The sequence below is a fragment of the Hyaena hyaena genome, unplaced genomic scaffold, assembly GCF_003009895.1.
Source record: "Hyaena hyaena isolate Hyena2069 unplaced genomic scaffold, ASM300989v1 scaffold_97, whole genome shotgun sequence".
In the NCBI taxonomy this organism is placed as follows: Eukaryota; Metazoa; Chordata; class Mammalia; order Carnivora; family Hyaenidae; genus Hyaena; species Hyaena hyaena.
Window position 1 is genome coordinate 3,713,682 of NW_024080728.1, and position 21,956 is coordinate 3,735,637.

General features: G+C 41.7%; 1 protein-coding gene across 1 annotated transcript in view; it reads right to left on the reverse strand.

Annotated features, from left to right (window-relative positions):
- Positions 1-11,921: 11,921 nt before the first annotated feature.
- LOC120233744 (calcium-activated potassium channel subunit alpha-1) overlaps positions 11,922-21,956 on the reverse strand; it is a gene marked incomplete at its 5' end in the record, with an annotated part of 183,225 nt that continues 173,190 nt past the window's right edge. The window contains 3 exons of the mRNA XM_039235190.1: positions 11,922-12,975; positions 15,276-15,394; positions 17,254-17,448. Coding sequence (XP_039091121.1) covers positions 12,726-12,975; positions 15,276-15,394; positions 17,254-17,448 — 564 coding nt within the window. The remainder of the gene's footprint in view (positions 12,976-15,275; positions 15,395-17,253; positions 17,449-21,956) is intronic.

The following is a 21,956-nucleotide window of genomic DNA, read 5'->3' on the forward strand; positions in this document are numbered from 1 at the left end:
AAGAAAGATGATGATGGTGATAATGTTTTATAAATAGGTGCTTTTTAAAATAGCCTCTTGGTGACTCTTTTATTCCCAAAGCACCCAAGAGTCTTTAGTTTGGGTAAAGGACTTTTCTGGTACTCTAAACTAGGATGGGAGATCATAGTCTTGTAAGACAGGCTGTACCAATAATGACCACCATTAGTTGCTGGTTAATTTAATAAGAAAAATAGGAGTGGATCTGTCAAAGTAGGGTAGAATGATGACTTCTTCCCAGCCAGAGAGGTCAATACATAAAAACTAATCAGGAAGCTCTAGTATTGGCTTCAGCCCTTCAGTGGTCTTATGATCTTGTTGCACTGATGTTCTTGTGTCACTTTTAACCTACCAGGCACCATTTTTTGCCAAAGGAGCCACCAACCAGTCATTTTTCACACTTTTTCAAAAAAATAAAAATAAAAAAGAAAGCCTGCTTCTATTTTTGGAGAACAGCTCACTATTATAAAAGCAAAATCGCATGAGCTTACTGCTCTACCTTAGAAGAAAACTAGATTCTTGCCAATTAGTTTTGGGGGCAGCCCTTTGCTGTAGGGAAACATCTTAGCAATTTTGATAAGATGAGAAAAAAATTTCTTTCAACTACCTTGAATTAAAAAAGAGAAGAGAAAAAAAGAAGAGAAGAGAGGAGAGGAAAGGAAAGGAGGGGAAGGGAGGGGACGGGAGATTAGGGGAGGGGGAAGGAAGGGAAGGAAGAAGAGAAGAGAAAAGAAGGGGGAGGGGAGAGGAGGGAGAGAGGGAAGAGAAGAAGAAGAAAAAAGAAAAGAGACAAGAAAATAAAAGAAAAGGAGTTTAGATTCAAATCTTTGGCCATGATGGTCATGGAGTTTACATGTCTGTTTCCAGACTGACTTGGTTGGAGAGATGGGTTCGAGAGGCATGGGACACTGTGTTTCCCTAAAGAAAGATCATTTTGGTGGCCGCCATCACCTGCCCCAGAGGATACGAAATAGTTATGACAAATTCAGAAATTGTTCTCAGGAAGAAGAGTGAAGAAGAGTCCACCTAGGTTCATGAAGGAAAGAAGAGCGTGGATTGCTGTGAATGTACTAAGGTGATCCCAATGCAAAATCATTATGTAGAAGAAGGCCTAGCTTTCAGGAAAGTTGTAAAATCCTAGCAAGGGATTTGCCCCACAAACCCATTTTACTTCTGTTGGAAACCAGGAAATATTCATAAGCCTGAAGATAGACTGCTGACGTCATTTTAGTCTGCTGTGTAGACTAGTGAGTGGTTATAAGTAGTTTTTAAACAATCCAATTGGACATACATTATATTCACAATACTTTTATAGAACTAGTTCTACAAAATGTGACGACAGGGTAACAACAGTCTGACAAGTCACTTCAGGACGGCGCCTACAAGGCGGAAGCACAACTACATTGGCTCTGCAGGGAATAGACAGAGGTGGAAGCCATTTTGCCTACACTGGTAATTGGAGTACTTAGTGGACATATGTTTTCATGGTGATTTCGTTGCTTGGCTCTGATCTGATTTGCACTAATATACTAAATACCACAGGGTCATGGCCTAAAGAATTAATGGAATAGATAACTTGGAACTTTGGGGGATATTTTAGTAAGTTTGGTTTTTTCGAGTGTCCACAGTTGACATTTTTAAGAAAAGAAAAAAATCACTATAACATCCATGCTTCTCCATAGACCCTGATGATTGTATAAAAGATTGATCATTTTGAAGTTGAAAGATTTGCTAAATCGTTTGGAACGTAACCGTTGCCGGGACGATTGTACACCGAGCATGCAAGCCACAGCAGAGCTCTGAGACTTCGTAATTGTGTCTGATGGCTAGAAAAATCTTTGAGCACAGTTGGAAGTGGCTGATACATTTGATTTCATTGCTGGTCATTTTCAAAGGCCTTTTCTAACAGTCTGTATTGAGCGCATTCATTGCTTTCCTTTTGTCGTTATTATGTTTTACACTGTTGCAGCTAGTTTGTGTGTTTTGTCCCAGCAGCTAAAGGAAAGCCTGAAAAAATAAAATCTGGGCAAAAGTAGTCTCTTTGATCATGAAAATTTTCTGGCTTTTTAACAAAAACTCAGTGAAAAGAATGACTGCATTATCATATCTTATTTTTAAGTGGAACCATCCACGGTGTTCACAAACTTTCAGGCTAGAAGCTCTGAGACTTGGGGAGTACAGAGAAAGCCAGAACCTCCCAGAGTTGAAATTACTGTACTTGCACAGGTGGCTTGGAGATAGGGAATGGGAAGCATTCCCTGAGGAGTCTCTACCATCAGAACAACAAACAGAGCAATATCTTGTGTGCGTCTGGTCCTCAACTTCCATGTCCCAGGCATGCTCACGCCCCTCCTGGCATCGTTAGTTGGCTGGATAAACCTGATCTGGCAATTGTAGCAAAGCTGAAAGAAGGTCTTCCCTTGAAATATATGAACAAAGGGAGGAGAAATACAGAATGAAAACTAAAACTACAAAAATATGACTTTCAACTGTGAAAATAAATAAGTTTCCATTTATTAACAGCTGGTGTCAGTGCAGCTAAAATACACACTCGTCCAGGAAATTCACCTGCCCCCTTTTGTCTTCTTATATGAATTTACTAAAATACATGTTTACATCATTGGACCATTTTAAAATTGTTTTAGCAATCCATTTCCCTTCATTACAATCAGTTGTGGTGGTGACCATCATTCTCCTCAAAGAAAAAGAGAGAAAGAAGAGAAATACGTATTAAGGAGTCTGGCCACTTACTCATTTTGATTTTGCATTGTTTTGATACAGGGAAGATATTTGACAATGAAGGAAAAAAAAGAAAAAGAAAAAATATATTTTCTTTCTAATAAATAAAAATAATTTAAAATGCTAGAGGCTATACATGACTATTTTAGTATGTTCATTTATAAATGAAATCATTTTCTTTTCCAAAATACATGGAAGTAATATTCAAGGCAGACAAAGAGAAAGATCTGTCTACTTTATTTTTCTTGCAATTCTTGCTTATCCTAACGTTTCCACCAGTGATTCAGCATGTAAGAGGAAGAAAAGTCACATCACCATTTATGAAGTTTGTCAGGCTTTAAAAAAAGAGTTCTGGTCTCCTGGAAGTCAACATTCATCTTCAACTTCTCTGATTGGTGGGATCAAGCTGCTTGTGGATTTATATTGGTTGATCTGGTTAGCCATGTGGGTACTCATGGGCTTGATTTGAATGTTTCTGGGATAGGCATTATCCGGTTCATCTGTAAACCATTTCTTTTCTGCTAAAGGGCAAAACGGATAGAGAACAAGAAGGAGAAATGAGAAGCTTAATTAGTCCTAGGGTAAAGCCTTTGGAAAGTTCCTTGAAAAAAAAAGCAAAAATGTAATCTATAGAAGCTGACCGTGAGTAATTGCTAAGAGGGAGTGCAGTGTAGGGAGAAATCCAGAACCTGGGACACCTCTGGTGCCGGTGGCAAGTAATGACCAGTGTGCCTTTGGGGCTTGCAAGGACCATGGGTAGGACCTCTGAGAACAAAGAGGGGTTCTAACAATGTTCTCTGGGATTCCTTTAGTGGACTGGGAGTCTTCGGTGGGAAGGAGATGCTGAATATATCAAATATTGTGCATGAACACTGTGCCTGAGGAAAGATTTGTGTGTTCACTGATTTGAGTGAAAAATGAGGGACATTGTCCCTGACACAAAGCCAGTGATCTGGAATCTTATGCAGGATCTCCTCTTCCCAACCTGTACTTGGCTTTTTTGTAACAGACATACTTAAAGTTATATCTCAATATGCCACTCTTCTGAATTTTTTTTTTTTGCAGCCAGTTTTGAGGGTCTTAAAGGAAGCCCACAGATTTTCCTTGGCAATGAGACTAAAAATCAGTATGTTTTAAGATGGTTTTGAGATGGCTTTTTATTTCAGGAAAGAAAGCTCTGTGTTGGTATAAAGTCATGAAAAGAATTCCTAGTGGCAATATCTTAACTTATTATAACCCAAGCTGTTGACAAGGGAGCTCGATGAAGTCTTGGCATTTCATTTCCACCCTAAACACAGAGATGCCTGAGGTAGAATGCTGAGTCAGAGCGTTCGGGGGCTGGGGAGAGAATGAAAATGGCCTAGCATCCTCAGCACTTCAGTGGTATTCTACAGAACTCAGGCCTTGCCCCCACTTTTTTTCTAGGATCGAAACTTTCTGGATAATCAGCTATGTGTACAGATATGAAGAGACTTGGCAAATAAGACGTTTTAGTTTGGAAATCATATTAGTGACTTAAGAAAAGAAAAGAAGAGAGGAAAAAGCTTTCAGGCACATCCACTGCTCCAGAGACAATGGCCTCTCTTCTGCCTATCAGAACAATTCACAACTGCCTTGTCCATGGTTCTGGACTGATCTGTTAACAAAAGTCGCTCACCTGGCTTGATAGAGGAGCATGCGTGCATGTGTGTGCGTGTGTGTGTCTGTCTGATGGGCTAATGATCTATAAATTCAGCATCTGTGATCAGCTCACGATCAGTCTGCTTGTTCTTCCTTGTTGATCCATACTTTCTCTTGCTGTGTCAAGTCTGAGCTCTCAATGTAAACACTGTCATTGGAGTGGGTTGGTGAGAGCTTGCTCACTACCCTTTGTTCAGCAGCTCAGTGTACCCCCAAGAAACTCCAGTCTCTCTTGGATCATTCTCTATTCCCCTTTCTCCTGCTCTGGCTCTCTCACCTATTATAATTAAGTTCACTTTGATTTGAACAGATTGGACGATAGGAATTCATAATGCTACATCCTCACAGTGAAGCTAACTGATTAAGTGCTTTAAATTATTCCCCCTGACAGAATGATAAAGTTACAATCTGTTCTGAGATGATCTACAGCTTGCCAGACTCCTACAGCTTCTTTCTACATTCATTTATCTTTTTGTCAAGCAGAGTTTTTTTTTTTCTCCCTAAGCTTCAATTCCATAGATCTTTTAAAGTCATCAGCACATCTGAATTATTAATGAGGCTTTAGAGGCAAGATTCCTGATGGACTGGTTAAAAAAGGTTGTATAGAAATCCAGGACTGTGTACACATCAAAATAATTTCAGCTCCATTTAAAAAACCATTTAGTTCAAGTGTGACATAGATGAACCATTATGCATTTGTGGAAACCAATTTTTTGTGATCTACGATTAAACTAACCTTTCAGAGAGGAGTAAAGTGTGATGGTTATCATGTTTTAAAAGCATTGCAAGGCCGCTAAAACAATTTCAAACTATGACTTTTTCCAGTGGTTTATGTATAAAGATGATTTTCAGAAGAGCTGAACCCAGCGTCTGTGCTGTTTGCCTGAGCTGCCCTTGGTTTTGGCTGTGCCACTGTGTGGACTGATTTTGCAAAGGGATTTAGTGCTGGGTTGGACATGCCAGGTTGGAAAGGAGACTGAACTCTGTTGATGGAAACAAGTAGGTCTTTTGGGCAAAAGACCTAAGACAGCTGCAATTTGCTGAACTCTTTACAACTGCTTCAGAGAATAATTGTTCAGAATTTAGTCTTTACAGTTCAATTCAAAGTTGGCATTTTGACCTTTCAAGGCAGAAAGAATATCAATTTCCTTCTGCTGTCAGTAAGATAGAGAGCATTATTTCTCCACTTAAGCTTTGTTCTCTTTCTTTCTAAATTTCTCTCCATAAAGGAAAATCTAAGAAGAGTAGCCCCTGTGTTTTGGCCATTGAGCTTCCACACAAGAAGGACTTGTGTTAAAGTGCATCCTGGTGATGAGTTTCGTTATGCCTGAGAAAGAGGCTTTTTAATTTGGGTGCCTTGTAAGATATAAACATATATGTTGTCTGAGACTTGGTTGGATAGATGTTGAGGAAATGGAAATATATCAGTGCTCTGAGCATTCTATTAAAATATCCAGGGGCAAAGATATTTCATGAAAAGATTCTCCCAAAGGGCATCAGAGGAACACACACCTTACTGATCGTCAGTCATTTGCTTCAACGGAGAGCACGTTGAGTATGACGATGACACTTTAGTTCATTGAATCTTGCCTTCCAAAGAAGAAACTGTGCCAATGGGAAGTTACAACATTGGCCATAAGGAAGAATACTCAGGAAAGGGATTTAAATGGGTGCTGAAATGGTCCAGGATAAATCCAAATCCCTGAGTCTGTCTCCTCTCCCTGCCTCATCCCATATGCCAGAAAGATTTCTGGGAGCTTCATTTTTGTTCCTAAAATGAAAGGGACAATAGATCTGGTTGTGAGGGGCTCCTCTCTGACAGAAAAAAAAGAAAACAGCTCCACTTGTTAATAAGTCTCTTGAGGATGCAAAGCATGATGTCATCGCTGCAAATCCAGCATGTGACCTGCCCAGATCAGGGAAGGAAGGCATTTCAGTCACCGGCAAGTGGGCTAGTAGAACAAGATGAAACCTAGACAATGACTGAGGAGAGATGCTTCTAAAAGACCTGACACTGCCATCAGGAGAAGGCAACTATTAGCCGTGCCATGAGCTATCCACCATGGACTAGTGATGAGGTGTGGGCTAGGGAGATGGTATGGGGCAGTGGGGAAGGTTACATGGACCTGGGGTCTCACACGGTTGTTTGCATGGCTCCAAGCAAGTCACTATATAATTGATCTCAGCTAGTATCTCTTCTGTAAAATGGGTCAGTGATCATATCTTCCTAACATTGTTGTCTGGATGAAAGGGGCTAGTGCTGGCGATACACTTAGTGCAGGTCTAGATACCTGGTAAGTAAATGTGAGCACATACGTTAGTAATGGTAGCTGGCATTACAGCCTAGTGGCAGAGTTCATAGCCCAGCTTTAAATTCCACTCCACCATTTTCTGGCTGGATGACTTTGAACAAATCTTTCTTCCAGATTCTGCATCCTTCAAACAGATGCTAACTGCATGTACACCTGAGCTTGTGTGAGGACTGACTTAACTTATGTAAAGTTCTCAGAAAAGTATCTGACATCAAGTAAGCACTAAGGTGTCAGCTTGTCATATAAGGTTATGTTACATGTTAGCATTAAAGTGAGTATTCTCAGCACTAAAGGGCTCCGTGAGGATGGGTGGTACTTTTCAGTGGCTGCAAATGAACTGGGGATGGAGAACTAAGGAGCATAAATTGGGGTGTCGGCCTGCAGAATGTGGATTTTGGCAGCAGGGATGACAGAGGAGGATCCACTTGGGTTTTCTTCATTTGGAAGGTAAGAGAGGAAGGAGTGACCCAATGTTCTTTCTGGGGGGATTCAAGGATTCTACCCTCCCATGAGACTTGTATCCTTGAAATAATAGTTTTATATTCAACAGGTGTCCTATCCACCCACAAACCATCTGCCTCTTCCATTGCTACTTTCATCACCGAGATAGATGATAGGGTCCAGGATATGAGTTTAGACTTCCTCAAGCCACAAAGAGCCTGGAGGAGTGGGTTCTGGGTGAGGAAGAACCCCAGAGCTGGGCGGATCTGACTGCCAGGGTACCTGCAAGCGGAGAAGTAGGTTGCACTGTGAAAACTGAGCCTCTTTGCTGGCTCTGTGGGTTGTTAGTACTATGGGATTTAGCCTTTTCACGTAACTACTCCCCAGAGAAGAGTACATTAAAGGAGAGATGATAATACAGCAAACGTAACAGCAAACGTACTTGGAATAATTGGCCCTCTTCTCGCTGTACCACAAGCTGAGGTTTAGAGAGAGGGCTTGAAAGCAAAAGGTTCCGTTCGGATAGAGAGAACAGCTGAGAACAGTAAGCCCTAAACAGGAGCTGAAGCCTTCAAAGGTAATGCCGTATGGTTTCACAGCTCCCCTTTCCGGGAGGCAGGCCAGCATTTGCCTTCTGCCCGGCAGAGCCTGAGGCCCCCAGTGGACCCCGTCCATGCAAACTGCCTTCTTTCCTCTCCATGGGCAAAGTATGGCTATTTCATAGGAATGAAAATCATTCATACCAGAACCAGAGCAGCTTCCATTTACGAAAACTGTCACTTACTAGCAATTGTCCGCCATGACTCTTTTTGTCTCTTTTCACTGAAACTGTTTTCACTGAAATGCTGCTATTTGCTGGGCAGAGCACATTGCCCCCTTTGGCCCTTTTCTGGGGCCTTGATTCAGCTGACACCCTGAGGACAGACTCTTCACTGTTCCCCCCCGCCTCCCTAGGTAATAGGCGCGTAATCTCCTGGTGGGAGACAGGCAACCAATTTCCTGACAGGTGCCTACAGCTTATATACTTCATCATGTTATGACAAAGCAGGGATGGGCTGAAGAAGCTGATGGAAACACTGATTTTTACCCTGTCTTGACTTCCGTGGACCCCGAAGTTTCTACACTACCCTCTTTATCCTTCAGGAGCCTGTTGCTATAGGAACCTGGCAGGTTGATTTAATTGTCTCTATTGGGATGCAGACACCTTTAGGCTTTTCCCATGCTGAAGAAGAGCCAGTCAAAGGTTTTTCCAGTCATCTGAGATCTTGACAGTGCTGGCAGGAGGCAAGTCAGTTCCTCTGTCTCATGGAACTTATAAGGCTATTCCCCTTCTCAGAAGAAAGGGCTAACGGCACAGCAGCACCGGAAAGCACCTAGAGGCATTCCTTGTATTTTTTTAAAGATAAGCCAAAGGAGTAAAGATAATGCATAACATGATGAAGGTATACAAATATTTGAGGTCAATGTATTTCAAAATATTACTGAGTGCTATTGTAATGTTCTGGGTCACAATCTTTAATATTCATAACAGAATTTGATATTTCTTCAGCTGTGGTAGAACTCTATGTATATGGGTCCAGCTTTCTCTTTATCCATTTGAACTGGCTTCAGGAAGGGCCATGGGTAGCAGTCCTTAGGGGTGTTGATGATTTTATGATCAACTGGGTGGACACTGAGGCTGAGAAGGCTTCACTGCACCTCCTGGTCTACCCACTCACTTAAGGTTCAGCCCTTCAAAGCCTAAAGCAAATTGGACTGAATGGCTCACAAATTGCTTCTTTTCTAGAATGGTACAGATAATTGAGTTTCTAGCTATTGCTCTTTTTAAATGCATATACTTTCTCTTCAAATAATTCTTTCACTTTCTACCCTTATCTACTTCTCTTTCTTTCTCTCTCTCCTCTCTTCCTTCCTTCCTTCCTTCCTTCCTTCCTTCCTTCCTTCCTTCCTTCCTTTTCTTTCTTTCCTTTCTTCCTTTCCTTTCCTTTCCTTTCCTTTCCTATTCTTGTATTTTTTATGGGGAGCAGGAAGGGGAGAGACATAATATGAGAAGCCTGTGTGCTTCCTTCCTAAGAGAACCTGAAGGGGGAATGGGAAGTCTGGGGTCACATGGAAAACAATGGAGGAGATTCTGTGTTCTGTTGAAGAAAGTATAATACAGTAGTTTTAGCTAACAGACGAGAGGTCACAATGATACCTTTTCATCATTGAATATATCATTGGCCAAACACTATAGTTAACTCTCAAGTGTGTGCCCTAAGTCCAAGGAAAATTCCAAAGTTTCATCTCATGTCACGGTCTGCTCCCATTCTATTCCTGTCACAACATCATCTCATCAGAGCTGCTAACAGATTGTGCATAACACACATTTTGGATCTACTTCTCTCTATCTACCCAATCTCTGGCTGCGATTTAACAAATGCCTGAAAGGCAGGTGACAGGAAAGACCTGGAAAATACAGAGACTGAGTCGTGAAACCCCAGATAACTGGGTGTGGGCTACGAGTTGATACACATAACTGAACAGTTTTAACTTGGGGTCATCCTGATCAAACCTAAAGGAGACCAATGCTTTTGTCATTAATAAACTTCCTGGTCTAAATTAAAAGGAGGGATAAAACATTAACCAAGAAGCAGGTTTGCCAAATGGAATAGCTGCAAATGTTTTCCAGCAAAGTTTATCACCTGGCATCATACTTTGATTTAGTAGGCCTTGCCAAGATAAACACAGAGATGTGGACAGACTGATGGGGGGGGGGGGCGGCTGGGTTGGGGTAGTGGTAATGGGGGGAAGTGAAGGAAGCTGGGTTTCTTGATGGGAAAATGCTTTTGGACTTGGAGCAAGGTACCAAGGTGGGCAGGGAGGCCACGTGCAGATTTAAAGGCAAGCCAGATGGAGAAAAGTTCCCCCCAAATTACCCAACCCCAAAACCAAGAACACCAAAACAAACTCTAAGGGATCTAGCAGTAGCAGCAGCACAGCCTCATCGCGCTGAGCAATTTAGAAAGTGGAGGAAAGAGAAGGTGGGAGGGAAAGGGAGGGGAAAGGGGAGGGGAAAAAAAAGAGCAAAACAAACTAAAGAAAACCACAAACAGAACGATATAAATAAAAAGAAACAAACCAATAACAGAATAAAATTTGTAACTCCTTTTTTTTTTAATTTCACAAAAGTTTTCACAAGGACAACGTTATAGAAGAAAACCCCCAGCAGCGGCTAGGTCATGCAGAACCATTAATTGTCATACCTTGGCCCATTCTATTCATCCTTGTTGCACTTTAGAGAGAGAAGTAAGCTATGTGAGTTTTACAATGCTTTTAAACTGTCATATTTCCTGTTGAGCACTTTAACTGGCACATTCTTATAGTTATAAATGTTCTATGGGCACAACTTTATAACGTCCTTTGCAAAGAATGCATGAAAAACTCTTCATGATCCCAAACTGGGGTATACGTGTGTGTATATATATATATATATATATATATACACACACATACATGTATATGTGTGTACATATATATAGATATAGATATAGTTCTATATAAAAAGATAGATAGTTATACGTAATATAGAAATCAATATATATGGGGACAAAAATAATTTGAAAAAAAATCTTCCACTCAGAGGGCTTTTTAATACACATGTATACAATTTCCCCCACCCATTCCTAGTCTGAATACTGCACTGCCCTGTCTTTGGTGTGGGGGCACATGTGCAGACTGGACCTCACCATTTTGTCAGTAAAAGTGCTTGTCAATTCACACAGCAAGCAAATCTCCAAAACTATCATGCTTGGGCGGGGGAGAGGGGATTCGAAATCTAAACTCAAAGCATTCACCATAAAAACACCTTTTTAGAGTTGGTACCGCTGTCACATGTTTCTCCTCCCGTCCGCCCCTATTCTGTTCGATGGAATTGTTTCAAGTAGACATTTCTAAGAGGTATACGCCAGCCCAGGGCTAGTCTACACGTACAAGAATTTGGTTATGGTGGAGTTTGCCGATTCATAAGAACTACCGCACTGCCTACAGCATGCATAAACCTCTGACGACTGTATGCTGAAAAAGGGATTTTTCTACCTTTCATCTCATGCTTTACTAACTGTTTAAAAAGGAAGGAAAGAAAGAAAACAAAACAAAAGAATTATACCGAAATGTGTTTGGCTCACTGTTGCACACTTCTTCTTCCGCATCTCGTAACGATAAGGAGCAGTTTGCTATTGTTGTCATTCACCTCTGCTAAGTGAATTGGCTGTGTTCAAGAACATGAGGAGGAGGAATTTTCCCACCAGCTTTCTGCTGTGGGACAGCCAACGCCACGCAGCTGTGCCCACAGTTTGAAGTGGTAGCTAGCTTTTGTCTCTGTTGAGCCAACTGTGGCTCGATCCCCCCACATTCTGATTTATTTAGCATGTCGGCTCCTAGGAAAACATGATCTGCTGCTGGGTTTATCTTCCTCACGCTCTAGCTTGGCCCCAGCCTCTGCTCCTGCCTGGCACTGGGGCCCTAGCTAATCAAACAAAGGGGAGTGAAAAGGTCCCCTGAGAATGCATGGAAAAATACTCGCTCTTTCCTGAGCATTATTTATTCTGTACATAAGGTAAGTAATTCACCTTTTAAAAGATGTAAAAGTCCCAGGAAGGCAGTTTTTAATGACTTACATCTGATATTTATGATACATATGGCTTTTCATCCCAAATGTCAAAAGTAAAAGAAAAAAAATAGCTAGTCATATGGCATAAGGAGACAGAATAACAATTTAATATGCAATCAAACCTCTGTTCACTTAGATGACTAGAATTTGATACATCCACCAATGGGATACTATTCTTTCCTCCTTAGTAAGGGTAGAAATGTGCACAAGAACTCCCAGAGGAAGCTAGCTCTGGGACAAAAGGCCATGGTGAGTAAAAAATCTAAGATGTTCTCTTATAAAAGCAGGTGCTTAATAATCATCTACACAAATGGCGAAAGCCTTTTAAATGCTTCGCAATACTTCAGCCCAGAGAGTGGAAACAATCGATATGTTTTTGTTGCTTTTTGGTTGCTTGTTTCAAAGAAATGTGTATGTATATATTATTGAGTATGTATTAAAAAAAAAAAGAAAGGAAGGAAGGAAAACAACAACAGAATCAAAACCCAAAGCACCCTGATAATCCTGACCAATCAGAACAAAGTTTTCTTCTACATTAACTAAACTTGCTTTGCATAACTGACATCGATCACAATGGCGCTCCTCTACTCTGCGAACTCCTTCCTGCAGTGAGCTATTTATGTCTGGAGCATGCCTTTGGGTTATTTCCCCCCTAGAATCATAAATAACTTTTGGTCCTTCTGCTTATTTGCTGTTGTGCTCAAGGGTTTTATGGTGGTGAAATAAAAATGGCAACCACATGCACACTATCATACATATGCAGATATGTGTAAAAAAAAGGGGAGGGGCTACAGGGGGAAAGGGGGAAAGTTACTGTTGGAAACACCCACTGGGGAAATGAGTGGCAGATACAGTTTCACACACGGTGGCAGTGGATACACATATCAGAGGCGCTCTTCCTGCACGTACTTCTGTTTGTCTCGAGACTCCCGGGACTTGGGCCGGTTGGGTCGGTTTGCGGTGGATGGGATGGAGTGCACGGAGGAGCTCTTCTTGCTGGAGGACTGGGACGAGTGGGAGGAATGGGACAGGCTGGCCCGGGACTGGCCCGCGTTGTGGTCAAACTGCATCAAGCAGAAGATCAGGTCTGTCGGCACGAGCTCAAACTCGTACGGGGGGTTGGTAATGACGTACCTGGACAGGGAAGCAAAGGAGTCACATAATGAGGAGAACTGGGTGCATGTTTCACCTCTCACGGAACCGAAAGCATTCGCAGGTCTTGCAGAGGATCTGGAAAGCTTCTACCTGGTCCAAGACCTTAAACGTTCTCTTCCAAGCTCAACTAGGTCTTCCTCTTTAGCTCAGCGCAGGGGGCCAGGCGCGGGCCCTGGCAACGGAGTCTGAATTAGTGGCTGTGTTAGGAAACCAAACTGTGCCTCCAATGGTCTGTGTGCCCCTTTGCCTTCCAGATCGAGTTCACTTCTGATCCCGAGTAGCCCAGATGCACGCAGGAGGCTCACTGCCCTGCCTCTTTCGCTAGAGAATGTTCTGACGCACATTACAGGGTCTTTCTTTCCCGCGACCTAACATCTTCTTAGCCCTTTCTCACTCTTCACCTTTTAAAAATCAATTTTGGTGGGGATTTTTCTAAATGAGAGAAGATAAGATCCCTCGCTGCTTCTGTACTAGTCCTGCTTTAACTGCTCTCAATCCCATCGAGCTTTCTCTGGTTAACACCAGACACCACTAAAACAAAACAAAACAACAACTAAAAAAACCCCACCACTTCCTCTATAGTAGAAGGAGATCCCAAAGTGGGTCCTCAAGCCGGACATATCAGCATCACCTGGGCATCGCTTAAAATGCATTTTCTTGAGGGTGCCTGGGTGGTTCAGTGGGCTAAGCATCCAACTCTTGATTTTGGCCCAGATCATGATCTCCTAGTTTGTGAGTTCTGGCCCTGTGTTGGGCTCTGTGCTGACAGTGCAGAGCCTCCTTGGAATTCTCTCTCTCCCTCTCTCTTTCTGCCCCTCCCCTGCTTGTGTGCGCACTCTCTCTCTCTCTCTCTCAAAACAACTAAACATACAAAGAAATAAAATGCAACTTCTTTTATTTATTTTTTTGAGAGGGGGAAGGGGAGGGGCAGAGGGAGCTAGAATATTTTTTAATATAATTTTATATTTTTAATTATTTTTTAAAAATTATATAATTTATTGTCAAGTTAGCTAACATACAGTGTGTACAATGTGCATAGATTCCCATGATACATCACTTACCTACAACACCCAGTGCTCGTCCCAACAAGTGCCCTCCTCAATGCCCATCACCCATTTTTCCCACCCTCCCATCCCCATCAACCTTCACTTTGTTCTCAATAGTTAAGAGTCTTATGGTTTGCTTCCCTCTCTGTTTGTACAGACATATGAAAAGATGCTCAACATCATTCAACATCAGGGAAATACAAATCAAAACCACACTGAGCTACCACTTCACACCTGTCAGAGATGGAGAGAATCACAAGCAGTCTCCACCCTCGGCATGGAGCCCATCACGGGGCTGATCTGGGATCATGACCTGGGTTGAAATCAAGAGTTGGATGCTCAACCAACTGAGCTACCCCAGTGCCCCTAAAATATAAATTCTTAAGCAACTTCACTCCAGACCTACAAAGTCAGACATTCTGGGGAATGGGGTCCAGCAATTTGTGTTTTAACAAGCTTTGTAGATGATTCTTATGTTCACTAAACTTTGAGAACTCATGGTCTACAGTAATTAGTCTCAACTCTGGCTATAAACTGTAATCACTGGGCACTAAGAAATTATCTATACTTTTAACCCAGACCAGAGAAATCAGGGAAATCAGAATATTTTATAAAAGCACCCCTGGTGATTCTAATGTGCAAACAATGGTGAGAAATGCTAATATCTGTAGCACTGTTTCTTGAGATGTATTATGCACATGCACAGATTTTGGTAGTTCTGTGATATGCTTTTAATTTGGGGCTGCTATGAATTTATTTTAATGCAATTAAAAACTTACTAGCACACACAAACTATTACATTTTTCTGCTTAAGGTGATAATACACAAATTTCTTGAAATAAATATATAAAGTTTAAAAAGTGAGTCAATTAAAAGATATTAAGTAGAAACAGAGGCATCTAAGATATGGCAAAGGAAATATCAACCTTAAATACTAGCAATATGAAATATCTCTATATTAGGTACCAGCAGAATAATCCCAGTAGCTAGAGTTTGGAGGAGATGCTCCTAGGAACTATTCTATAAAACTTGAATTCTTCCCATAATGTCTTTACATCTGCTGTGAGTAATTAAAGAAAAAAGCCTCCCATAGCCCCCAAACTCAGTGTTGTGGGCAGAGTCATTCACATATTGAGAGCAGGGACTTGGACATTCGCCTTCATAGTGGGGGACAAGAAAGGGCATTTCTGTCTCTGCAGTCAGGGTGGGAGAGCAGAGTGGAAATACACTCACCTCTTCGTGCATTGACTGGGGGTGCTGAGGTGAGCATCTCTCAGCCGGTAAATTCCAAAACAAAGCATATTATACGTTTTCAGAGCTTTGCAGAACAGATCACCATAACAACCACCATCCTGGGAGACGAGAAAAGAACAGAGAGAAACATTTTCATTTGCTTGGAAGTAGAGGTCCAGGGGGAACAGAGCCTTTTCATGAAAGCTTGTGTTGGTGTCTCCTGAGTTGATGGGTCTGTCCCAAGGGACAGAAGTCAATGTGATTAACAGCCTACATCCAATACTGGTAATTTGGGGGGATCAGATAATGATGGGGTTCTCCTCCAGTTCTCTCCAGTTTTCCATCTGTAGCAATGAGATCCCTAGAGAGAATGTGCCTCTCCCTCATTTTAAGTGATTCTGTAAGGCTCGAGGGTCTCAGATGCCTGTTTGGCAGAGAAGAAACTCGCTGGGCAAAATGGTGATTATGTTTAGCCCCAGCTCAGCTGTAATCACTGTGATCTGACCGTGTTGTCAAAACTGCTCGAGTGATAATTAAAATCACTGCAAGGAGAAAAGACCCCACCAGGTACTACGGTGACAGACTCTTTCGGGGAAAGGACTGTGTGAAAAGCACAATTTACAGACCTCAGAGATGGTACGGGTGGAAGAGAATGTGTTTCCCCAGGAGGTGGAGAGCTGCAGGCTGATTAAGTGGGATTCACAGTCCTAATCAGTTCACAGCCACCTCCCAGAGGGTCTGGGCGCTACATGGAACATGAAAGCAAAGCCACTCTCTTGGAAATGCTGGCTTCACACAGCCAGGTAGCTTCAGGTGGGCGTGAGTACAGGAAGTACACTGAAGAATGACGTCACTGAGAATAAAGTGGCTGCCTTTGTCCTTCCTGTTGTTGGAATTTCCACTTTGGCATCATATTACAAAACACAAATGGGGCCATATCTTACCATCATTTAACGTCTTTATCCTTTTCAAGTGTATCTGTAAGTCGATGATAGATGAAACGGGCCACTAGTTATGGAAGCTGCCTTTTCAAAAAGCCCAGTCTGACATAGGCCCTTGCCCATGACCATACTAAAATATGGTGCAAGTCAGCATCAGGGTTTCAAAAGAAATAGAGGAAGTGATCCTTTCCTTGGGTGACACTATTGTTTGCTCAACAAATGTATTGGTTCCCAAGACTTGGGGCTCCACCCCTTGAACCTATCCATGGATGCAAAGCAGGGCTGCGAATAAGAGTCAAGACTACATACTTCTGTCGAGGTGTGAGAACCCAGCTGCTGTGTAGAGCCCAAAGGGGGAAAGCGGTCATCCCCTCCGCAGCAGGAAGGGTATGGGGGAAACTGACTGGGTCCAGCCTCAGAGATGCAAAGACCTAGTTCTGGAATTAGAGACATTAAAGGATCCACATGAGACGCTATTTGTTTGGCCAGCAGCTCTAGGTGCACATAGTTACTGGTGGTGTTTAAAAACCTCCAATGCCTCACTCATAGGCAGATACAAAAAATTCAGAATCCTAGGAATTGGGCATGACCATCAGTGGTTTTGAAAACCTCCTCATGGGCTATTAATGTGCCTTGGGAGTAAAGTAGGCCTGAAGTATGCTAAGACACTGTGGAAAGGGGTCCCAGCCCTGGCCACATGCTGGAATCGCCTGATGCCTCCTGGTTTGTGGTAGAAGATACCTAGAGAGGAGTGAATAAAGCCCCCAGGCTCTGAAGCCAGGGTTCCTGGAGCAAATTCCTGATAGTCGTCAGTTTCCTTAGAATGTCTGACAGTAGAATCTGTGTCAAAGGATTGCTGTGGGAATAAAGATGAATGACTGCATGTAAAGCACAGCAGACCATAAACATCACCTCTAGTTAGTTACCACAGAAGACAGAACAGAGAGGTGTCTGGCTCCTCAGTCTGGCACCCAGTTCAGTCTGGCCAAACTATTCCTGGTCAGTGAGCTCAGGTGACCTCTGCGCCATGAACTCACCCCCAAGTCTGCAAAGGGCCCATCGAGCAGCGCTAACTGGGCCACACGGCAACGGTCCCTGTTGGCCAGCGTCTGAGGGGTGCTATAGCCCCCTCGAAGTGCATTCTCCTCGGCAATCAGAGCCTCGAGCTCTGGTGTGGCTCCTCCAGTCACCAGGGTCCGGATCAGCGTAAGGATATTATCATTGAAGTATGTCTGGGGAGAGAGTTTGGGGGGGGGGGTGGGTAGAAAAAAAGTCCTTTAAGCAAACACCCTAGAGTCACGACAACAGACATCCAAATTACAACTTTCCTTAGTGTCTCCTGTTTAAAGTTCTGGCCTGTCTCTTCAAATAATTTTATGTGGGAAGTGAAAAGACAGCAGCCTCCAATTATTCCATTCTTTTCTCTCCTACTTGGTTCTGCCATGAGAGCTTGACTTTCAAAAACCAATTCAGGGAACTTTTATTAAAGGGCTGAAGTCTAAATGGTTGGTGTTTACCATAATTGGTGTCAGTAGGGATGCGAATACTGCTTCCCTTCCTCATGTGCCACATTACTAAGGGACTTCACATATGCAGCTTGCACAGGCTGCTAACCCGAGGAGGACTCCTCTGAGGTCCTGTCACCCTATGCCAGGGAGCCGCCTTCCCCAGCATGGCAAAACGTCTTTCTGTGTTGGAAGGAGATGCCAAGGGCATCATTAAGGCCACACGCTCAACAATTTACTACATGCTTTGATAGTAATCTAACCCAGAAGTCTCTATCAATTAAATACACCAGATAAAATTGCAAAGAGCAGGATGCATTGTCAAAAAGACATGTGTCACTCAGCCTAATTTGAGAAAATTCTCAAGTAAGGGTCTGTATTCCATTTTCCAGGGTAAGAAGAAATCAAGCAGGCTAAAATTAAATCAAAGCAAAGTTTGCCTGTGGCTTTTGAGGGCATGTGGACCTTTGGAAGTGGATTAGGAAAGGCAGTTAAATTTCATGTCAGTGGCTTCTCAGTTTACCTGGCAAAACACAGTGGGGAACAAGCCAGGGAAGGACGAGTCCTCATCCTGCTTGGCCATCACTTGTTCTATGGCTTGGGGGAGGTGGACTAACCACTCTAGGCTTTGATTTTCTCATCCATAAAATAAGCACAGACGTTAGGGTCAAGCTCATATGCAAAGAATTCCATAAGGACTTCTGAGTTCAGATAATAGTTGTTCATGGGGCAAGATTCACTTTCCTTACTGAAATACTCGCAAAACACCCAAGTGATAGGAAATTCCAACAGCAAAGGAAACTAGGAATGTTATTCAGAAGGAACTAGACCCTGAAGAGAAGGAATGTATCCTCTACTAAAGCTCAGGTGTGCCCAGAGGACACAGAAGCAGGACAGGTACAGGAGGGAATGTTGTTGGTGTGGCCAAGGGATAAGAGCCAGGTGGTGGGTTTAATGCTGGCTTTACCACTTAGTAGCTGTGTGAACCTGGAAAGTTGTTTGTATTTTTGTTCTCCAGTTCCGTGATCTATGAAATGTAATAATACAGTGGTTATGAGGATAATATAACTAATACATGTGAGGCACATAGAAAAGCACTTGGTACAGAGGAAGCCCTGATAAACTCTCCCAGCCTGATATCAGAGACTTGCAGCTTTTGCTGGTGAGAGGAACAGTCAGTTCATCCTCAACTTTCCCATTTTAAAAATCATTTATGCTTGAGGTGAGAGGTGGGCAAACCAAGGCCATTATACCATCCCTGAATCTGCAATTCTTAATCTCCTCCCATTCTAAGACCCTATTTGGACTCAGTAGTGGCACAGCAAAGGTCACCAGGGTGCTGAATCCTGGGATGGGACAGCAGCAATGAGAAGAGCCACCAGAGGTGTGTTCTAGTGGAGGTTGCCTTGGGGCAAATCCACAACCATTTCCTAAGTTTTCAGAGGTAAATCCACATCCTTACACTCATATAACCCATCATGAGAAGCAAGAGACTCCTCTTTAAAATGGCACATTAAGTGAGTGAGTGCTCGACATAAAACTTTTACAAGGGCCTCTGAACTATAATTACCCTTTTAGATCAAGACCAAGAGGAGGAACTTAACAGCTGGTGGGGTGGGTGGCAGAAGAGTCAAGACCTCATATACTGAAAAACAGAGCTCTCTTTGCTCAAAGGTAAAGAGAAATAAAAAGAGCCAGCATATATATTTTTTAAAAGGGAACCATAATATTTGAGATATAAAGAAAAAGCATCATTTTGACTGATTAAATCATTACTGGGAGAAGTAATAGAAGAAGATCAAAGCATCTGTTTTGGAATCAAAATAAATTTTTTAAAAAAATATGGCTTCTATAAGAAGTAAAAGGTCAGATTATAAGAAAGCTGACTTCACACTACTTACCCAATTACTTTTTTATGTAAGATATTTAAATTAAAATGGATATAATTAGAGATAATTAAAAGAATCCAATACCCTTTCATGATAAACACACACAGCAAACTAGGAATAGAAGGGAATTTCTTCAACTTGATAAAGGGCATGTATTAAAAACCCAAAGTTAACAGCAGACTTATTAGTGAAAAACTGGATGTTTTCCCCATAAAATCAAGAACAAGACAAGGAAGTCAACTCTCACCACTTCTATTCAACACAGCAGTGGGGGCTCTAGCCAAGGCTAGAAGAAGATAAGGTATCCATCTCCAAAATACCTCTGTTTACAGAGAACATGATGTTATGTATAGAAAATTCTAAGGTATCTATTAAAATTCAATCATATGTAATAAGTGTGTTCAGCAGGTTTCCAAGTACAAAATCAATATACAAACAATAATTTGTATATCTAATGCTTGCAATGAACAATACAAGAATAAAATTAAGAAATTTCATTTATATTAGCATCATAAAGAATAAACACTTAGGAATAAATTTAACCAAGGAGATGCAAGACAAATACAATGAATACTACAAAATATTGTTGAAGGAAATTAAAGAAAATCTAAATAAGTATAAAAGTATCCCATGTTTATGGGTTGGAAATATTAATATTATTATGACAGTAGTCTTCCTCCAATCTACAGATTCATTACATCTTTGTCAAAATCCTCAAAACCATTTTTATAGACGTGGAAAAGCTGATTCAAAGATTATATGAAATTGCAAGCACTCGAAATGATCAAACAATCTCAAAAAAGAAAAAGTTAGAGGACTCATACTTCCTGATTTCAAAATATACTAGAATCTTACTATAATCAAGACTGATTGGGGTGCAAGGGTGGCTCAGTCGATTAAGCGTCCGACTTCAGCTCTGGTCATGATCTCATGGTCTGTGGGTTCGAGCCCGGCGTTGGGCTCTGTGCTGACAGCTCAGAGCCTGGAGCCTGCTTCAGATTCTGTGTCTCCCTCTCTTTCTGCCCCTCCCCTGCTTGCTCTCTGTCTCTGTCTCTCAAAACAAAATAAAGACATTAAAAAGATTTAAAAAAAAAAATGAGCCTGGGTGGCTCAGTCAGTTAGGCAGACGACTTCAGCTCAGGTCACGATCTCATGGTTCATGAGCTTGAGCCCTGCGTCTGGCTCTATACTGACAGCTCAGAGCCTGGAGCCTGCTTCAGATTCCGTGTTTCCTTCTCTCTCTGCCCTTCCCCGCTCATGCTCTGTCTCATGTCTCAAAAATAAACATTAAAAAAAATTTTTTTTAAAGAAAGTCAGTGCAGTATTGACATAAGGACAGACATGGGATTAAAGAATGTCCAGAAAGAAATTCATATGCTTTTGGTCAATCATTTCAACAAAGATGCCAGGACTATTCCATAGAGAAAGAACATAGTCTCTTAAATAAATGATGCTACAACACCTGAGCTTACACATTAAGAAGAATAAAGTTGGACCCCTACCTCACGCCATATGCAAAGATTAATTCAAAATGTATCAAAGACTTAAATGTAAGAGCTAAAACTACGAAACACTTAGAAGAAAACATAGACTTAACTGTCATGACTTTTGATTTGAAAATGTGTGCTTAGATATGATACTCAAGGTATAGGCAACAAAAAATAATAAATAAATCGAATTTCATCAAAATTAAAAATTTTTTGTGCATCATCCAGAAAGTGAAAGAAACCTATGAAACCTATAGAATGAGAGAAAATATTATTTGCAAATCATATATCTGATAAGATCTAGTATCCAGAATATATATATATATATAGTCTTACAACCCAACAATATAAAGACAACCCAATTTTTAAAAAAGGATGAAAGAAATAAACATTTCTCAAAAACGGATATACAAATGACCAAAAAAATAAGTGAAAAAACATCACTAGTCATCAGGGAAATGCAAATCTAAACCACAATGAGATATCTCTTTACACCCACTAGGATGGCTATGATCAAAAAGGCTGAGGATGTGGAGAAATTGGAACCCCAAACCACTACTGGTGGGAATATAAAATGATACTGCCACTTTGAGAAACAGTTTTGCAGTTTCTCATATGGTTAAACAGTTATGTAACTCAGCAATTCTACTTCTGTGTATATACCCAAGAAAACTTTAAAAAATATGTCCATATGGGGGTCCCTGGGTGGCTTAGTCGGTTAAGCGTCCGACTTCGGCTCAGGTCATGATCTCACGGTTAGTGGGTTCGAGCCCTGTGTCAGGCTGTGTGCTGACAGCTCAGAGCCTGGAGCCTGCTTCAGATTCTGTATCTCCCTCTCTCTCTGACCATCCCCTGCTCA